Source organism: Prunus dulcis, chromosome 1, assembly GCF_902201215.1.
Source record: "Prunus dulcis chromosome 1, ALMONDv2, whole genome shotgun sequence".
Taxonomy (NCBI): Eukaryota; Viridiplantae; Streptophyta; class Magnoliopsida; order Rosales; family Rosaceae; genus Prunus; species Prunus dulcis.
The window spans coordinates 6820029-6835934 of record NC_047650.1 but is presented as its reverse complement, the minus strand read 5'-3'; the positions used below and the strand labels follow the sequence as shown (position 1 = coordinate 6835934).

Genomic DNA, 15906 nt, shown 5'->3' with positions numbered 1-15906 from the left:
CTAAAGCATAGACCGAAAAGTGGACCCCAATTACACACATTGCCAGAAATATTATTATTTACCTACGCAACACTTTATATCATCCAATGGACGCATGCCACGTGCCATATCGTCCCAAAACATCTTCCCCTAACATAAAACGACATAACTAGAAAAAGCGAGTACCGTGGTCGAAGAAGCAGTGGATAATTGACACTTCTGCTGAAGAGTCGCCAGAGTAGACTTAATAGAGACTGCTCGCCCTTATTTCAGGTTCCCCATTTTCCCGTTGTCTCTCTCCAAACAGAAACTACTTTCTCTCACTTTCTCGAACGTTTTCTCGGCAAATTTTAGAAACTGACAGACAAATATAACCTCTCCGCACAGCTCAGTTCTATTATCACTCCAAATTTCAGCAGAAAACGAGGTATTAGGGTTTAAATTTGATGGTCCTATTTTTTTGTTTGTTGAATTTCAGTTTAGTTTTGAAAAGTTTGTAGATAGTTATGAGTTTAGCTGTTATGCATTTCTTAACGTGAGTTTTGGTAGTGAAGTAGCTGTTTTTGATTTTCTGGTGTTCTGCAGATCTGGAAATCTAGGGTTCTGAAAATCGGTATAAAATGCAGAGGCAGACTAGACTCATGGAGAGGACCAACTCTATGAGAGGGAAGAGGCAAATGGAAGGGGGAGAGGAGGAGCAGCCGGAGCGAAAGCGGCCGGCTCTCGCTAGGTAACGGATTTCATCTTGTTTAATTTCAATTGATTATGTGAATTCTTTTTGTTGATTATATTATTTGCTTGCTAATTTGAATAATTAGTCGTATAATTTGAGAATTGTAGGAAAACCCCCTTTTAGTATGAGCTGATATAGTTATATTTGGACCATCTAGTTGCTCCGATGTGCACTCGAGAACTAGAGCAATGTGCTTCTTTGACTAATTTAGTTGTTGATTAGAAGTGGTTTTTGAGTAAATGCTAAGTTACCACAAATTTCTTAATGACCTGCTTAGAAGAAGATAAGAGTGTCATCTGATTTTAACTTTAGCGTATTTCATGACCATAGCACAGCACAATTACAGCCATGTTGTTCTCATCAGATTGTGATATTTTTGTATTTGGTACTATAACTCTTCATCGAGACACACCCAATGACTTGTTATTTTTGCGGTTCCTTTATAATTTCTCATTTCAGTTTCAAGATCATATGTTTGGTGCTTTTGTATGCTCCCTCATGTTCCTCTGTTTATATTGGGCGTAAGTTTCTGTGTGTTGTTAGTATGGCTTTAAGTACTTTGCTATCACCCATTCCTAGAGAATTAGACCCTATGGATTTCTGTATGCATGAATTAGCCACTTAAATGAATTTTTGTCTAAAGGTTCAATATGTTTTCTATCATGTTCTTTATATTCCATTGAATATATATTTGCAGTGTAATTATAGAAGCTCTCAAGGTGGACAGTCTGCAGAAGCTATGCTCATCGTTGGAACCTATTCTTCGTAGAGTTGTAAGTGGGTTTCAAAATTTTATTTTCGGTACCTTTTGTTTATGCATTCTCTTCATTGTAAGCCTGTGTGCTTATTTTGTCCTCTTTTCTTCTAACTACTATTCTTTATTGTTATCTCTGTGGTTTCCATACTCTATTCCAATCTCTAGTCACGTCTTTTTAGGTTTTTTTTTTTTTTTTTTTTTTTTCCCACTCTACGAATGCCCCGCATATACATCTATTATAGTGTCCTCATCTTTTTGGTGGTAATGTTTTGATTTGTATTCAGAATGTCAACATTATTGGCACTGGTGCTATTTCTCTCTCTTTTGAGTGTGTATAGGGATCCATTATCATATTAGGTATACTAGAAATTTTGCTTTTAATACATTTTGATTCTGTATCCCAAAGAAGACTGATTGTGAGGAAGTTCCATAGTGGCCTATCCATACCTAAGAGATATTTATATGTACTCTTGCTTTCCATACTTGTGTTTGACACCTTTCATATGTGACGAGTTTATCCCTCCTTTTTTAAAGAATTAATAGTTACTAGTACTGGTTATCCAATGTACGTTTGGGCTGATAAAGCTGAACAATCAAAAGATAGTTTAAAGTTACCATATGCTTGTTTCATTGTTGAGCTTGAAACAGTGATTAACATACTCAATGGAGAGTTGATTATTAGTCAATACCTTTTCAGGCTCATGCATTTGATATGTGGACTATTTTTTCTTTAACTGAGTTGGTTGTTAAAGAAGACGATAGCCTGGCTATTGTTATGTGTTTGATTTGCAGAGTATTTTAGTTTTAACTGTATCATCTGAAAATATAATTTTCTGACATTGCAGTTCCTTCTGAATGTTTATGAGAATACTACTGATTATTTGTGTTGAAATTCATCTCCTAATTCTCTTTATGTGGGTAACTCCTCTAACACCAAATCTATCGTGCCCAGACCTGGGGTTGGTGACTAAGAGAGGTTTGTCATGCCCCACTCCAGAGATTGGTGGTAACATAAAGAAAAATTATTAGGAAAAGAGTTTGATATATAAGACCTTTTTTTATTTTTTATTTTTTTTATAGCAAGAACATTGTTTTAAAACTCTTTACTTCTCAACCAAATTTTAAAGCTATAATTTTAAAGGTGACCAAGAATTTTGCGTAGTGTATGTAACTTAGTTTTGTTTATATTGAAACAGAGTGATGGAAGCTAAATTTATTTAGTGGTGGGTTAAAAGCTAAGTCCAAGCGTTCTTAACTCTTGGAATAGTGATTAAATCTTATGAACTGAATTTTTTTTTAGGCTGGGGTACATCATTAGTTATTTTAGTCAAAAATGATTTGTTCAAATGAAGAAACCTAAATCAAGGCACAAACTTTTTTTGTTCATTAACATAGTTTTAGTACTTCCAATTTGTCTTAGTTTGATGTTGGTATCATGTATAAAGAGAAGACAAACTGGAAGTATTTAAACAATTAAAGGTTCGGATGATTCTTTTGCATTTTTATGCAGGATAGTTGCTTTCTTATAAATGAACTGTTTGTTGGTTATGTAACACGATCTGTCTTAGTTATGGTCAAAACATAAGAGACCTATTGGGATTCTCTGTCTATGCTCTTGATCTGTAGCGCTTATTCTTTTACTGGTTTACAGGTAAGCGAAGAAGTGGAACGTGCGTTGGCTAAGTTAGGCCCTCCGAGAGTTAATGGAAGGTCAAAAAATTATTTATGAGAATTTTATTTATTTATTTTTATAATGAATGAAACAAATTTTAATCATTTTTATAATAGAGCAAAATAGTTAACCCCTTTCAGAATTATAGATGAGCAATCCTGTTAAGTTATCAGGATAAGCAAGGATTGCCTATCCAGATTTCTAATCATTTATATGATATGTGAAAGGAAATGTTTGCAAAAAGGGAGAGTAATGCTAGATGCTTTTTAATGTAAGATATTTTGTTTCAATGCTCCCTGATGTCAGAGTCATCACAACCATGAATTATTTTAGCAAAATAAAAAAGTTATAAAAAAATTATAAAAAAATGTCGCCATGAACTATATGTTCAATTATGTTGTGGTGAAACAGTTTCTGACATTTGACATTTCAGGTCTTCCCCAAAACGGATTGAAGGTCCCAATGGGCAAAACTTGCAGCTAGAGTTTAGGTCCAATTTGTCTCTTCCGATCTTCACAGGAGGGAAAGTTGAAGGCGAGCAGGGTGCTGCAATTCATGTTGTTTTGGTTGATAGAAACACACAGCGAGTTGTGACTTCGGGACCTGAATCCTCTGTAAAACTGGATGTTGTTGTGCTTGAAGGTGATTTCAACAATGAAGATGATGAAGGCTGGACTCAAGAAGAATTTGATAGCCATGTGGTTAAAGAGCGTGAAGGGAAGAGACCTCTGTTGACTGGGGAACTGCAAGTGACCCTCAAAGAAGGGGTAGGAACACTAGGGGATCTGACCTTTACAGATAACTCAAGTTGGATACGAAGCAGGAAGTTCAGGCTTGGAATGAAAGTTGCTTCGGGATTTTGTGAGGGCATGCGCATACGTGAAGCTAAGACAGAAGCTTTTACTGTTAAAGATCACAGAGGAGAATGTAGGTTCATGCTCTGGCGTATATTTTCTTTTTCTATCTGTTCTAGCACACTGTTGTTGATTTATTATTATTATTTTTTTTCCATTGATCTTGACAGTGTACAAGAAACACTACCCACCAGCATTAAATGATGAAGTATGGAGATTGGAGAAGATTGGCAAGGATGGGGCATTCCATAAGAGGTTAAACAGTGCAGGAATATTCATGGTTGAAGAGTTTCTTCAGCTTGTGGTCCGAGATTCTCAGAAATTACGGAATGTAAGTGTAGGACTTGGTTTGAGTTGTAAAAGCGCATGCTAACACTTACACAATTTTGTAATTGTAGATGTTTTATATTTTGTTTGGACACTGTATATAGATTCTTGGAAGCGGTATGTCGAACAAGATGTGGGATGCTCTTATAGAACATGCAAAGACTTGTGTCTTGAGTGGGAAGCTTTATGTTTATTATCCTGAAGATACAAGAAATGTTGGTGTTGTTTTTAACAACATCTACGAGCTGAGTGGTCTCATTGCTGGGGAGCAGTTTCACTCTGCTGATGCTCTATCTGACAGCCAGAAGGTGAATATCAACCTCTTTCTTTTGGTTTATTTATTTATTTTTGGAATATGGTCTCCTATTTTTATTTTTTGGTCGGTCAATCTTTGTGTTCTTTTAGATTACATATTTCAAAATAAATTTTCCTTTTGCTGCAAGGGTTTATATTTGACACATAGTGGAAGAGTTGAAACAGAAAAAATCACCAAGGAGAATTAATGTAGGGAGATGAAATTTTTTTATTTTCTGATAATTTCATGTTAGGAGGATGTGCTCTTTGTGTGTTAAATCTTTGTTCCTGCTGTAGTCTTCTCTTGTTCCTAGTAAATGTATGGAAGTTACGTTATTAGGTTGAAAACACTCAGTAACTACAAGGCTTATAAACTAATTATGTACTTTGTGTTTCTAACTGAACAGTTTGGTGTTATGATACTATATTATTCTTTATCTTCTATGCTAAATAATTGACAGGGGGAAGGTCAAATACATGAAATTTGTATAATGCTTTTGTTTTTGCAGGTCTATGTAGATACGCTGGTGAAGAAAGCATATGAAAACTGGGATCAAGTTATTCAGTATGATGGCAAGTCACTTCTAAACTTTAAGCAGAATAAGAGGTCAACCCGAACTGAATTTCAGACTGCCCCAATCAGTTACTCCGATGCTTCAGATCATCAACTGCAAGTACCTCGCCTGACAAATTCAGTTCCCTCAGAGCAACCTCCATTGGATCCAGCCCTACCAATCGGAGGTAAACATTGCTGCCTGCATGAGTATTCACTGTTTCATATTTGGCCTCAGAAACTTTATTTTTAACTAATCAATGAAGATAAGCTGAAAGAGTGAAAGGGTTCTTTGCTTGTGTGGAATATAACTTGAAGCGAAATATAGAGTGTAGGATTTCTAAGTAGTGCTACATTTACTTGGGTCTACAGAACACAACCTGGAAAATCCTGAAGCTATGAGATGTAAAATCCTCCAAAAATGAACATAAAATTCATTGTGACTTGCTTGACTGCTCATCAGCATAGTTATACCGGCAAAGTTTTAGTATTTATCTTTACAGAACCAAGCCTAAGGTTGTAATCAATAATGCCATTGGATTGTAAGTGAACTTTTTTGGTCACACACTACACAATCTGTTCTATACACTCATGAAATTTTTGTGCCTTGCATGCTATATTTAGATTCTTAAGAGTTTAACACTCTCTGTCTCTCTCTGTCTCTCTCTCTGTCTCTCTCACACACACACACAACACAATCATTTATGCACACACATGAATGCATGTGATGATGTTTCCTGCCATCCAGTGAGGATGTTAGCTAGACAGGTTGCTAATTATGATTCTTGTTTGTTTGTTTTTTTTTTAATTTCTGTAGGGTATAATGATAATCTATCAACAAGATACTTGACCCAGCCACTTGTGAATTCCAACTCTCGCACCCAGTTTGATGGCACTGGATTTGCACTAGATGACCAATTGATCAGCAATTCACATGAGGCACAAAGCACAAGAAGTGATGCCAATGCTGTTGGGCTGGCCCTTGCTCCTCCACAATCATCTACATCAGGATTTCCGACCATCAATTCTTCTTCTCAGCCATCCACTCTTAATCCTTTAGATGACTGGACAACCAACCGAGATTTCTTTTCAGAGGAAGATATTCGCATTAGAAGTCATGAGATGCTCGAAAATGAGGATATGCAGCACTTGCTCAGAATCTTCAGTATGGGAGGCCATGGCTCCATTGATGTGCCTGATGATGGGTATTCATTCCCCTCATTCATGCCATCACCAATGCCCAGCTATGACGAAGATCGCAACCGTCCTGGCAAAGCTGTTGTGGGGTGGCTGAAAATTAAAGCAGCAATGAGGTGGGGTTTCTTTGTTAGGAAGAAAGCTGCTGAGAGACGGGCACAGCTTGTGGAGATAGAGGATGAATAGAAGCCCCTCTGAAGGTGATACAAGGTTCTTGCTATGCCGTCTTTTGTGGTGATTATTGTTCCATGGATTTTGGGTGTTATCAAGTCTTTTTTGCTGTGCAATATTCTAACTTTTAATCAGTGCCAGCCACAACTTGAGGTATTAGGGCTGATTGAAGACGTTGGTTTCAAAAGTCTCGATGAATGACTGACATTTGTGGAGATCTGTGATAGATGGCAAGGAATCTATTCTTGTACAGCTGCCTGTACAGTAAGTTGTTTCCGTTTATTTTTCTCAGTTGTGAAGATTTCTCTCTCATCACTCTTCGAATGACATATGGTCTTGGCATCCAAAGGGGTAAATTTCTTATTGCCTCGTTTGCTGTTGACATATAGGGGACTACTTCCAGTATTTTTAGGATGACTATAATCTGTTGTTCGGCTAAATATTGCACAAGGACCGCTGGCTAGTATTTTTATATTTATTGTGCTAGTTGCTTTTGTACTTTGAATTGACTGTAATGCCACGAATATATTTTACTTCAGACCTTCATTATCTTGTATTCAGATGGCCTTGAAAATTTAGAGTTTTCTTGTTTTAAGTAACTGAAACCAGCCCCTAACTGAGTGAGGTCTGGTAAACCGATGTTGAGTTTTCAAATTTTTGTAAATGGGACGTGAACACACATACGGAACATGGAATTCGTAAGGTCGATTTGAACAATTGGGTCCCGTAATTTCTTGGATACATACAACCCATGTAAATGAGTAGGATCCTAACACAATGTTACAAATTATGTTTTCTTCTTTAAAGGAACCACACCATGATCTGTTACTCTTAGATCTATGTATGGTCCATGTAATTGCATCTACAATGTTTACCACTCCAAGCCCTCATAAAATGTGTGCACAAGCTTACGAAGGTATACTTTGGAAATTAATTTGGCCAGTTTCCCTATAAATAGAAAGATGAGTATGTCACCGGACACCAGCAGCCTGAAATTGGGGGGCCGAAACCGAAAAAGTTGAGCCTCACGCAAATTGCGCAACTGTGAGCCGTACACATACGGTAAAGCCAAACATACACATTACGCATAACCAATAAAGGAAAATAAAGAGAAGGCTATTTGAATGTAGCAAGAGCCAAGAGGCAAGGCTACATCTTCAAACCGAATTCCCTTTTAGTGGGAACACATTTTTATATCCTAATAACCTAATATAAAGGCGTGAGCTAATTGATCTAAACGGCTACAAATGTGTTTCCATGAAATGTAAATCTCTATTGCCAAAAGTCCGACCCCAAGATGCATTTTTGTCTAGACTCTCACTATGTATATATATATTATTTAAGTGCATCGGAATAAGATCAAATCCATTACGTATTTTAAATCTAATGATGCATCGGATAAGAACAAATTCATCATAAATTCAGCAAGCTGAATGTCTTGTTTAACTCTAATTGCGTCAGTTTTAGTTGCGTCGTAACTCTAATAATTTTTCATAAATTCAGCTTTTAAGCCACTTGAGTTCGGACTTCTCGTCGCACCATTTTGTTATCAATCGTACATCTTATTTACGACGGTAAATTTAGAAACAAAAACGACCGTTAAGGAATTCATAATTTAAGTCAATTAGTGGTAAATGAAGTCATGACATGATTTAAATTTTACTTCGCATTCACAGTAGCAGTGGATATGCAAGGATTAGGTCCATAACGGATAAACTAAGATGAACCAATCCCATCCGAGTAGAATGGTCAAAACTTTCAACGTTCTTAGCATCATGGCCGGGGTAAAATGGGAATAAATTTTACAGTTAAAGTAGCAAAAAGGAAAAAAAAAAAAAAAAAAACTAAAATAGCCAGGGGTCAAGTAAATCAATTACACAAGCCACGGCTGCCAAGTACGTGGCCATCATGATGCTCTGCCTCTGTGGGTTTCTTCACAAACCCCTAATCCCCTACCTATATAAACAGGGTGGATGCGGAGACTAGAACTTGGGGTCTTGGGGCATTTTCATTTTCCATTTCCATTTCCGAAATGATGGAATTTTGGAATTGAAAATCCCCAGGCCCTCCAAGGAGCTCCCACAAACCAGTCCAAAATATCCAAACTTTTTTTCTTTTCTTTTCTTTTCTTTTATGATCTTCTCGTACTTCTCTCTCTCTCTCTCTCTCTCTCTCTCTCTCTCTCTCTCTCTCTCTCTCTCATAAATAACATGCGATGTGATTGTTCATGTGAAATGAAAGGGATGGGTCGATATAATATTGGAGCCATATGGAAGTAGTCACAGAGACAAAACCCATCATCTGTGAAAATGATTGGAACCATCAACAAAGTGATTTTATGAAATCTGCCCATGATGTGAAAATGGTGGTTGGTTCATCTTTCTGGGATTTCTTAGCCATGTTTGTAGTGATTTTACTTTCTTCAATATATAGTGTTGTGGTTTATGATGTTTACCCAAACGTTTTCTTGGTGTTTTGATCAATAGCAGAACATTTTGATTTCCAATTATTTACATGTTTATCTCTGATGACCTCTGTGATCTCTCCCTCTCTCTCTCTCCCGCTCTCTGATCATGCATGGTTTGGTGAGTAAATGACAAGGGAGGCTCCCTCTGGGTTGGGTTTGTGACAGATCTAATATATGCCAGCGCAACCTGTTTGGAATAGAAGAGTCCATTGAATTTTCCTCCCTAATTAGGAAGCTCATAATTATAACGGCCTGGGTTAATTTGGCATGAATGGGCGATTGTCTTTGATGGTGACCATATATCAAAGCGTCTTTTGATATTAATTTTACTTTCTATTTAGTTGAAAATGGTCAGCCCAGAAACAAACAGATTACGAAATAAGGGCCGCAGAAAAAAACCAGACTATGAGCACAGCTAATTGGCATTTTCTCATGTTTGATGAGGGGCTCCAATATATAATGGAAGATATGCCGTTTCATTAATAGCTTAAAGTGCTATTTATTTTATTTGAAAATTAGATATAATTGTATTTAATAATTGGGAATATTGACCAAATACTCACAAAGGGTTAATACAAAGACGGATGCACATTAACCGCAAAGAGTTAATCCAGATATAAGAGAGGATGCACTGGCGATATCGCACTATCTCCACTAATAACCCTAAAAAGACCAAATACACACGCTTGAGCAAATCATACATGGAATACAATGCCCAAAATTTCAAATACACAAGAATCTCAAATCTGCAAAAAGAAACAAACAAAACAACCAAGTGCAGACAACAAACCAACCGAAATAACAAAACATCAACAACCGGCCAAAGGGGAAAATGAGGAGGTAGAGAGGGGAAGGCTGAGAAAGGAGGGGGATAAGGGGATGAAGAAGTACAACTCTAAATAAAATAGGAAATAAATCCAAAGTATAATAGAAAATATAAATTATACTAGGAAATAAATCTCAATTATAATAGGACTATAAAAATAGGTAAGTAACCAAAATCCTAAGTAAGTAAGGACTCACCAACACTCCCCATTAAGTTGGGGCAAAGATATTTTGCATGTCCAACTTGACAAGCGAGTCATAGAACACCATACTCAACATTGACCAATTGAACAATTGTCGAGAAGGCCTTGTCATAAACCACGAGTGAAACAACTGATAAACCCTAACAAATAGGGCACATAGAAGAACACATAAATCCTGTGAGCACGACAGTAAAGAAGGTAGAACACAGAAACCATGTGAGCATTACAGTAGGAAAGGCAAAGAACACATTCAACAAACTAGATTCCATAGTGCGCATTATCCAACTTTTCACGGTAGCATCATCACTTTTTCACTTTCCAAATTATGGATATTTGGAATCTGGGGCATCAGAGTCACGAGTTAGGTAACCCAATTTTCCTTGTGAAGTAGCATAGAGTTCGATCATTGAAGCCCAAATTGCATAGTTGGATCCATTCAATTTGAATCCCAATGGTAGTTTGGTGGACAATTCAGTCTGAATTGTCACAATAAGCGTAGGAGAAGTAGTAGGTGAAGTAGATTCAGTCGTCACAATAGGAGTAGGAGAAGCAGTAGGTGAAGTAGAATTAGAAGAAGTGAAGAAATAAAGGTATCAACATTCGACATGGTGATGAATGGCGGGGTGGAGGTAGCGGCTGCAATAGCAAGGTAGGCAGCGGAGGCGGGCTAGGATTATAGGCTAGGTGTATAGTGCAGTAGAAATAGGTAATGTTTAGGGTTTTTAATATTGTAGAGACAGGTTTTTAATATTGTAGAGACGGATCAAAACACAGCAACATCATCGACAATAACCACATAAATGGAAACTGAAAACGATGACAAATTCTTCCATATCAACTTTAGCTCATTCACACAGACACAACTTCTCTTCACCCCCCCTCTCCCCCTGGAAAAAAAAAAAAAAAAAAAAAAAAGGTCGTCGGAGTCAAGAAATAGGCAACATCTTCATAGGAATATGTCAAGGTAATGGGGATACATCAATAAACATTTCCTTTTCACTCCCCTTCCCTCCCTTGAAGATGGGGGAGGAGAGCACTTAAATTATAAGGAGAATGCAAGCACAGGTCACGAAAACCTGGCTCTTATACTATGTCAAACAAAGTAGGGCAAATATTCATATATGTTCATATTTTTATTCTTCTCCAATATGGAGGTATTTATGCCCTAAATAAAATAGGAAATAAATTCAAATTTCAATAGAAAATAAATATAAATTATAAAAGGAAATAAATCTCAATTATAATAGGACTAGAAAAATAAGCAAGTAACTAAAAAAATCCTAACTATGTAAAGACTCACCAACATATTGTTATGGAGAGTGTAGGCATTGTTGGGGGGTTTATGTTTGATGTGGACGAAGGAGGTTAATGTTGGGCCAAAATCCTTCAGTCTCAACCATATTGATATGGTGGTTGAGGCCTTGAGAGTGCCAGGACGTTGATGCCTTACGGGGTTTTATGGTCACCTAGTTACTACTGATTGTCACCGCTCATGGGACCTCCTAGAGAGTCTGGGTACTTCCTTTTCTATGCCATGTGTGCGTTGTGGGGATTTCAACGAGATTTTACATGCTGATGAGAGGATTGGGGGAAAACCCCGTAGTGAGCAACAAATGAAAGGTTTTCAACAGGCTCTTGATTCTTGCCAACTAAGGGACCTAGGTTTTACAGGTCCAAAATGGAATTGGTGGCAGGATAACCCAGAGGAGATTCACATATGACTTGATCGTGCTTTGGCTAATGAAGACTGATGTTCGCGTTTGCCTTTTAAAATAAACAATATAGCCAAGCGGCTATACTCAGTTTTTATTTAAAAGGAATCGTATAGCTGCCGGGCTATACACGGGCTTTTGAATTTGTTTTAAACAAATAATATAGCCAGGCGGCTATACTCATATTGAACATGTATATATGTATTTTTTATGTTTAATACACGTATTGTCTATAAAAGTTTGAATAATACACCAAAAATTCTTGAATTATACACAAAATTCTTACATATTATTGAACACAAATAATATATATGAAATTTTTTAAATATATTATAATTAAAATATTATATAGTGGCTGAACATTTAAGTTGTTATTTACCGAATAAAACACGTATGTATTTTATTCTTATAGTCGCACTGTTATACGAAAATAATATCTATAAAGTATGAACTAATGCAACTAGGAGGGCCCTATTTCTTAATTTTGTTATATTAAATAGTATAGCCACACGGCTATACGCTCATTTTTAATTTTTTTTTGAAAGAAATAGTATAGCCTCAACTATACTCCATACTTCTAATTTTTTTATAAACGAAATAGTATAGCCGTGCGGCTATACTGGTATTGAACATGTACGTGCATTTTTTTTATGTTTAATACACGTATTTTTTATAAAATTTTTAATAATACACAAAAAATTCACGAATTATACACAAAATTCGCACATATTATTGCATACAAATAATATATATGAAATTATTGAAATATATTAATTATTGCCGCATAGCTATACTCGCCTTTTCAATTTTTTTTAAGAAATAGTAGAGCCGACCGGCTATACTCATTTTTCCAGTTTTTAAAGACATAATATAGTTGCCCGGCTACACTAGTTTAGTTCAATTTTTTTTGAAAGAAATAGTAAAGCCGCCCGGCTATACCCCTTTTAAATTTTCTTTAGATATATAGTGTAGCCGCACGGCTGTACTCCATTCTTCTTTTTTTAAAAAAATATAAAATAAATAGTATGAACTAATGCAACTAGGAGGGTCATATTTATTAATTTTTGTTTTATTAAATAGTATAGCCGGGCTATACGCATTGTTTCAATTTTTTTGAAATAAATAGTATAGCGGATCGGCTATACTCGCTTTTTAATTTTTTTTTAAAAAACAAATAGTATAACCGCCCGGTTATACTCCATTCTTCTAATTTTTTAATAAAAGTTTTAAAAGAAATAGTATAGCCACAAAGCAATACACGCTGCTTTTTTATTTATTTATTTTATGATTCCCAGTCTTGTTTCCCTAGCGGAGGCTAATCGGGACCTTGGATATTTTTATTAAAAGCAAGAGAAATATCTTTAGACATTGACATACAAGATATAATTTTAAAACCTAAAGGGAACATCAAAGCGGAAAAAAGGATCGATCAATGTCTCTCTTCTCAGTTTCTCAAGACAGTAGTGCGCATTCTTGAGGAAAGCCTTGGGGAAATCTCTTGGTGTCTTTGCAGTAATTGTAAATCATGTAGTTTCTTTGCACCCATTTCAGTTTCTCCTGACTTGCCAAATCAAACTCTTGCGAAAGCCATGTATTGCCAGCTGAGCTAGTTGAAGATGGAGACTTTGAAGTGCAAGAAGATGCCCCAGAGGACCATACGCAGGCATTAATGGCATTGAGGTTCCTGTAGGAGGCGGTGAAAGGAGCTTTGGTCCAGTCTGTCTTAACCAGACCACCCCTAGTAGCCCAATCATCTGCATTCCAAAGGCTGGAGTATAATCTCATTGGCTGGTTCTTGGGAAATGGAACACCAATTGACTCCAAGTTCTTGAACTCCCTTATTGGGGTACCATCCACTGAGAAGCTGACATAGGGAAGAAAAACACAACCATTTTAATACCCCTAGAAATTAAAAAAACATCATAATATTATAGTAGAGATATTATTGTTTATTTTGTTTACAAAATATTGTGTCACTTTACATGTATATGGTAATAAATTTCGTAGGAATAGAGACATGTCCGAGCTTGTTGGGTGGCTTGGCCTGGACTGAATTGGAATCAGATTCAAAATTAATTTTTATGAGTCTCACCCGTTTAGATAAGATAAAAACATAATATAGATTATTGTTTAATAAAATACATTCCGCCCATCATTTATAACTTCACCAAACAGCAGCCAGGACATTAGTCCAATATCATTCAAGCCACTAAATTATGGTGACAACTCTGGAGGACTATGAAAATACTCTTGAAGTAAATGATTTGAGTGCAGAATCATGTTGGCGGCTACTTACACAATGCGTTAAGGGTTCCAAAGGATTGAATGTGTGTGGAAATCAGCAGTTGGGTCAAACCAGAAGTAGAACTGTTGCTCTCTGTTGCCCTTGCCTTGGCTATACACATTGGTGTGAAGGATGTAAGGATCACCACTTAGGTTCCCCAAGAACTCAAAATCAATCTCATCCCATGTTAATCCTTCTGAGGCCAACTGCAAATTCACAAACAAAAAGTAACTTTAATTTATTTTGATACAAGGAGTTAAATTTATTATTATTTTATTTTAACAAAGCAATATTGGAGGAGGGGAATTCGACCCTAAGACCTTGGATACAGGATAAATACTCTCAACGACTTGAACTACAAGCCAATGCGAGACAAGGAGTAATATTAATTAGAGCTAGCACAAATTAAAACTTACATAGCAGGCAGTGACAGTGCCAGCAGAGTTTCCAGGGACAAGCTTAAGCTGTATATCAATCTTGCCAAACAGATACTCATTTGTGGATTGAAATCCTGAGCCTGAGCCTTTATCAAGAGACAGCATTAGAAGCTCGTTGTTGTTTAAAATCTTACCTCTGCCATCACCCCATGTAATCTCAAAATCTTTATTGAAATTACTAGCAGAGGCAACAGCCACCAAAGAGCCAACAATAAAACAAAGCACCAAAACCACAAGGGAGAATCTGTATTTTGATGGTGGAGAAGAAGAAGCCATGACGGTTGTTTTGCAATGGAAGTTTGGATGTGACACAAGTGAGTTATCAAAATTAAGGTATCTATATATACTTGGTCAGGGCAATAAATACAATAGATAAATAAATTAGATAAAAACAGAGGTTTTGGCGGTTGTTGGAATGGGTTGTCAAAACGCACAACAAAGCTGTATGGAACGCAGCTTTTTGGCATAGTAGGAGACGACATTGCACAGCATTTTGTCATCCTTTTTTAAACGCTGTGCCATTATTTTATTTGAACCTCCATTCACCGCCAAAAGGCATTTTGATGATAAAAAATAATACTAAAAATCGGTTATTTCATTTTACTCTAAAGTAATCTTCAAATATTTTGAGAGAATTAAATAATATTTTCTGTTATGTGTCAACCTGAAGTTAAACACCTAAAAAACACCACAACAGTTGAGTTGTTTAAATATATATATTTCTTTCCAAATTCAAAAAAAAAACTGATTAATGTGTCACCCAAAACAAATAAAACATAATACACTATTAATTAAAATTAACAAGAAATAAGATAGTTGTATCCTAAATTTCAAAAAATTTGTCACTTAATAATAATTCTAATTATATTAGAATCTGAAGATTGCTAGAGGAGGTTAATTTGAAAAAGGCTTATTTATGTACATGTCCTCTGTACTTTCAAAGTTGTCTTAGATTACTACATGTGCTTTGAAACGTCTCAAAATACCCCTACACTTTTAAAAATTGTCTCACGTTACTCGTTCCGTCAGTATTAAGAGACGTTCCGTTACGTGATGTGGGCCTCACTTCTTTTAAATAGCTTAACAATGGAGAATAAGGGTTATTCAGTTTTAGAAAAGGGGAAATTGGGTGAGAAGGGGAAATTGGGAGAAGAGGGTAGGGTTTATGAAAATCTGTCCAGCAGCCTTATGAAAATATGTCTAGGATTTTTGGTGCACTATTCTACTCCACTGATGACACGACCCAACCCAATTTCCGCTTTGGAATTCGGGCCAAGCCCTGTGCGTGTCCGACACCTGGCAAATGTCGGGCACAATGACCTCTTTCCCCTTTCTGCTAATAAATACTGTTAAAGCTTTCCTTAGACTCTTGCTGAAAATTCGGCAGAGTCTCCCCTGTATTCGTCTAAACCCAAAATTATTCCACCTGTCAAACAAACTG

General features: G+C 36.4%; 1 protein-coding gene and 1 pseudogene across 4 annotated transcripts; one reads left to right on the top strand and one right to left on the bottom strand.

The window, feature by feature from the left end:
• The first annotated feature begins 171 nt into the window (after window positions 1–171).
• Window positions 172–7136, top strand: LOC117628675 (calmodulin-binding protein 60 B). Of its 3 annotated transcripts, none has more exons than XM_034361187.1 (10): window positions 172–406; window positions 565–709; window positions 1410–1485; window positions 3121–3179; window positions 3575–4068; window positions 4166–4326; window positions 4427–4630; window positions 5126–5357; window positions 5987–6566; window positions 6679–7136. In XM_034361187.1, the coding sequence occupies exons 2-9, from the start codon at window positions 600–602 to the stop codon at window positions 6550–6552; spliced, it is 1902 nt and encodes a 633-aa protein (XP_034217078.1). In that variant the 5' UTR covers window positions 172–406; window positions 565–599; the 3' UTR covers window positions 6553–6566; window positions 6679–7136. The 3 variants fall into 3 exon arrangements, with proteins under 3 accessions (XP_034217078.1, XP_034217073.1, XP_034217066.1); XM_034361182.1 differs by having other exon boundaries at window positions 5987–6576; XM_034361175.1 differs by having other exon boundaries at window positions 5987–7136.
• Window positions 7137–13196: 6060 nt separating this feature from the next.
• LOC117633330 lies at window positions 13197–14767 on the bottom strand (annotated as a pseudogene). Its single transcript, XR_004586643.1, has 4 exons — window positions 14445–14767; window positions 14041–14234; window positions 13406–13608; window positions 13197–13345 (listed from the first exon to the last, which is right to left on the bottom strand). The product of XR_004586643.1 is annotated as a xyloglucan endotransglucosylase/hydrolase protein 24-like (transcript).
• Between the last annotated feature and the right edge of the window lie 1139 nt (window positions 14768–15906).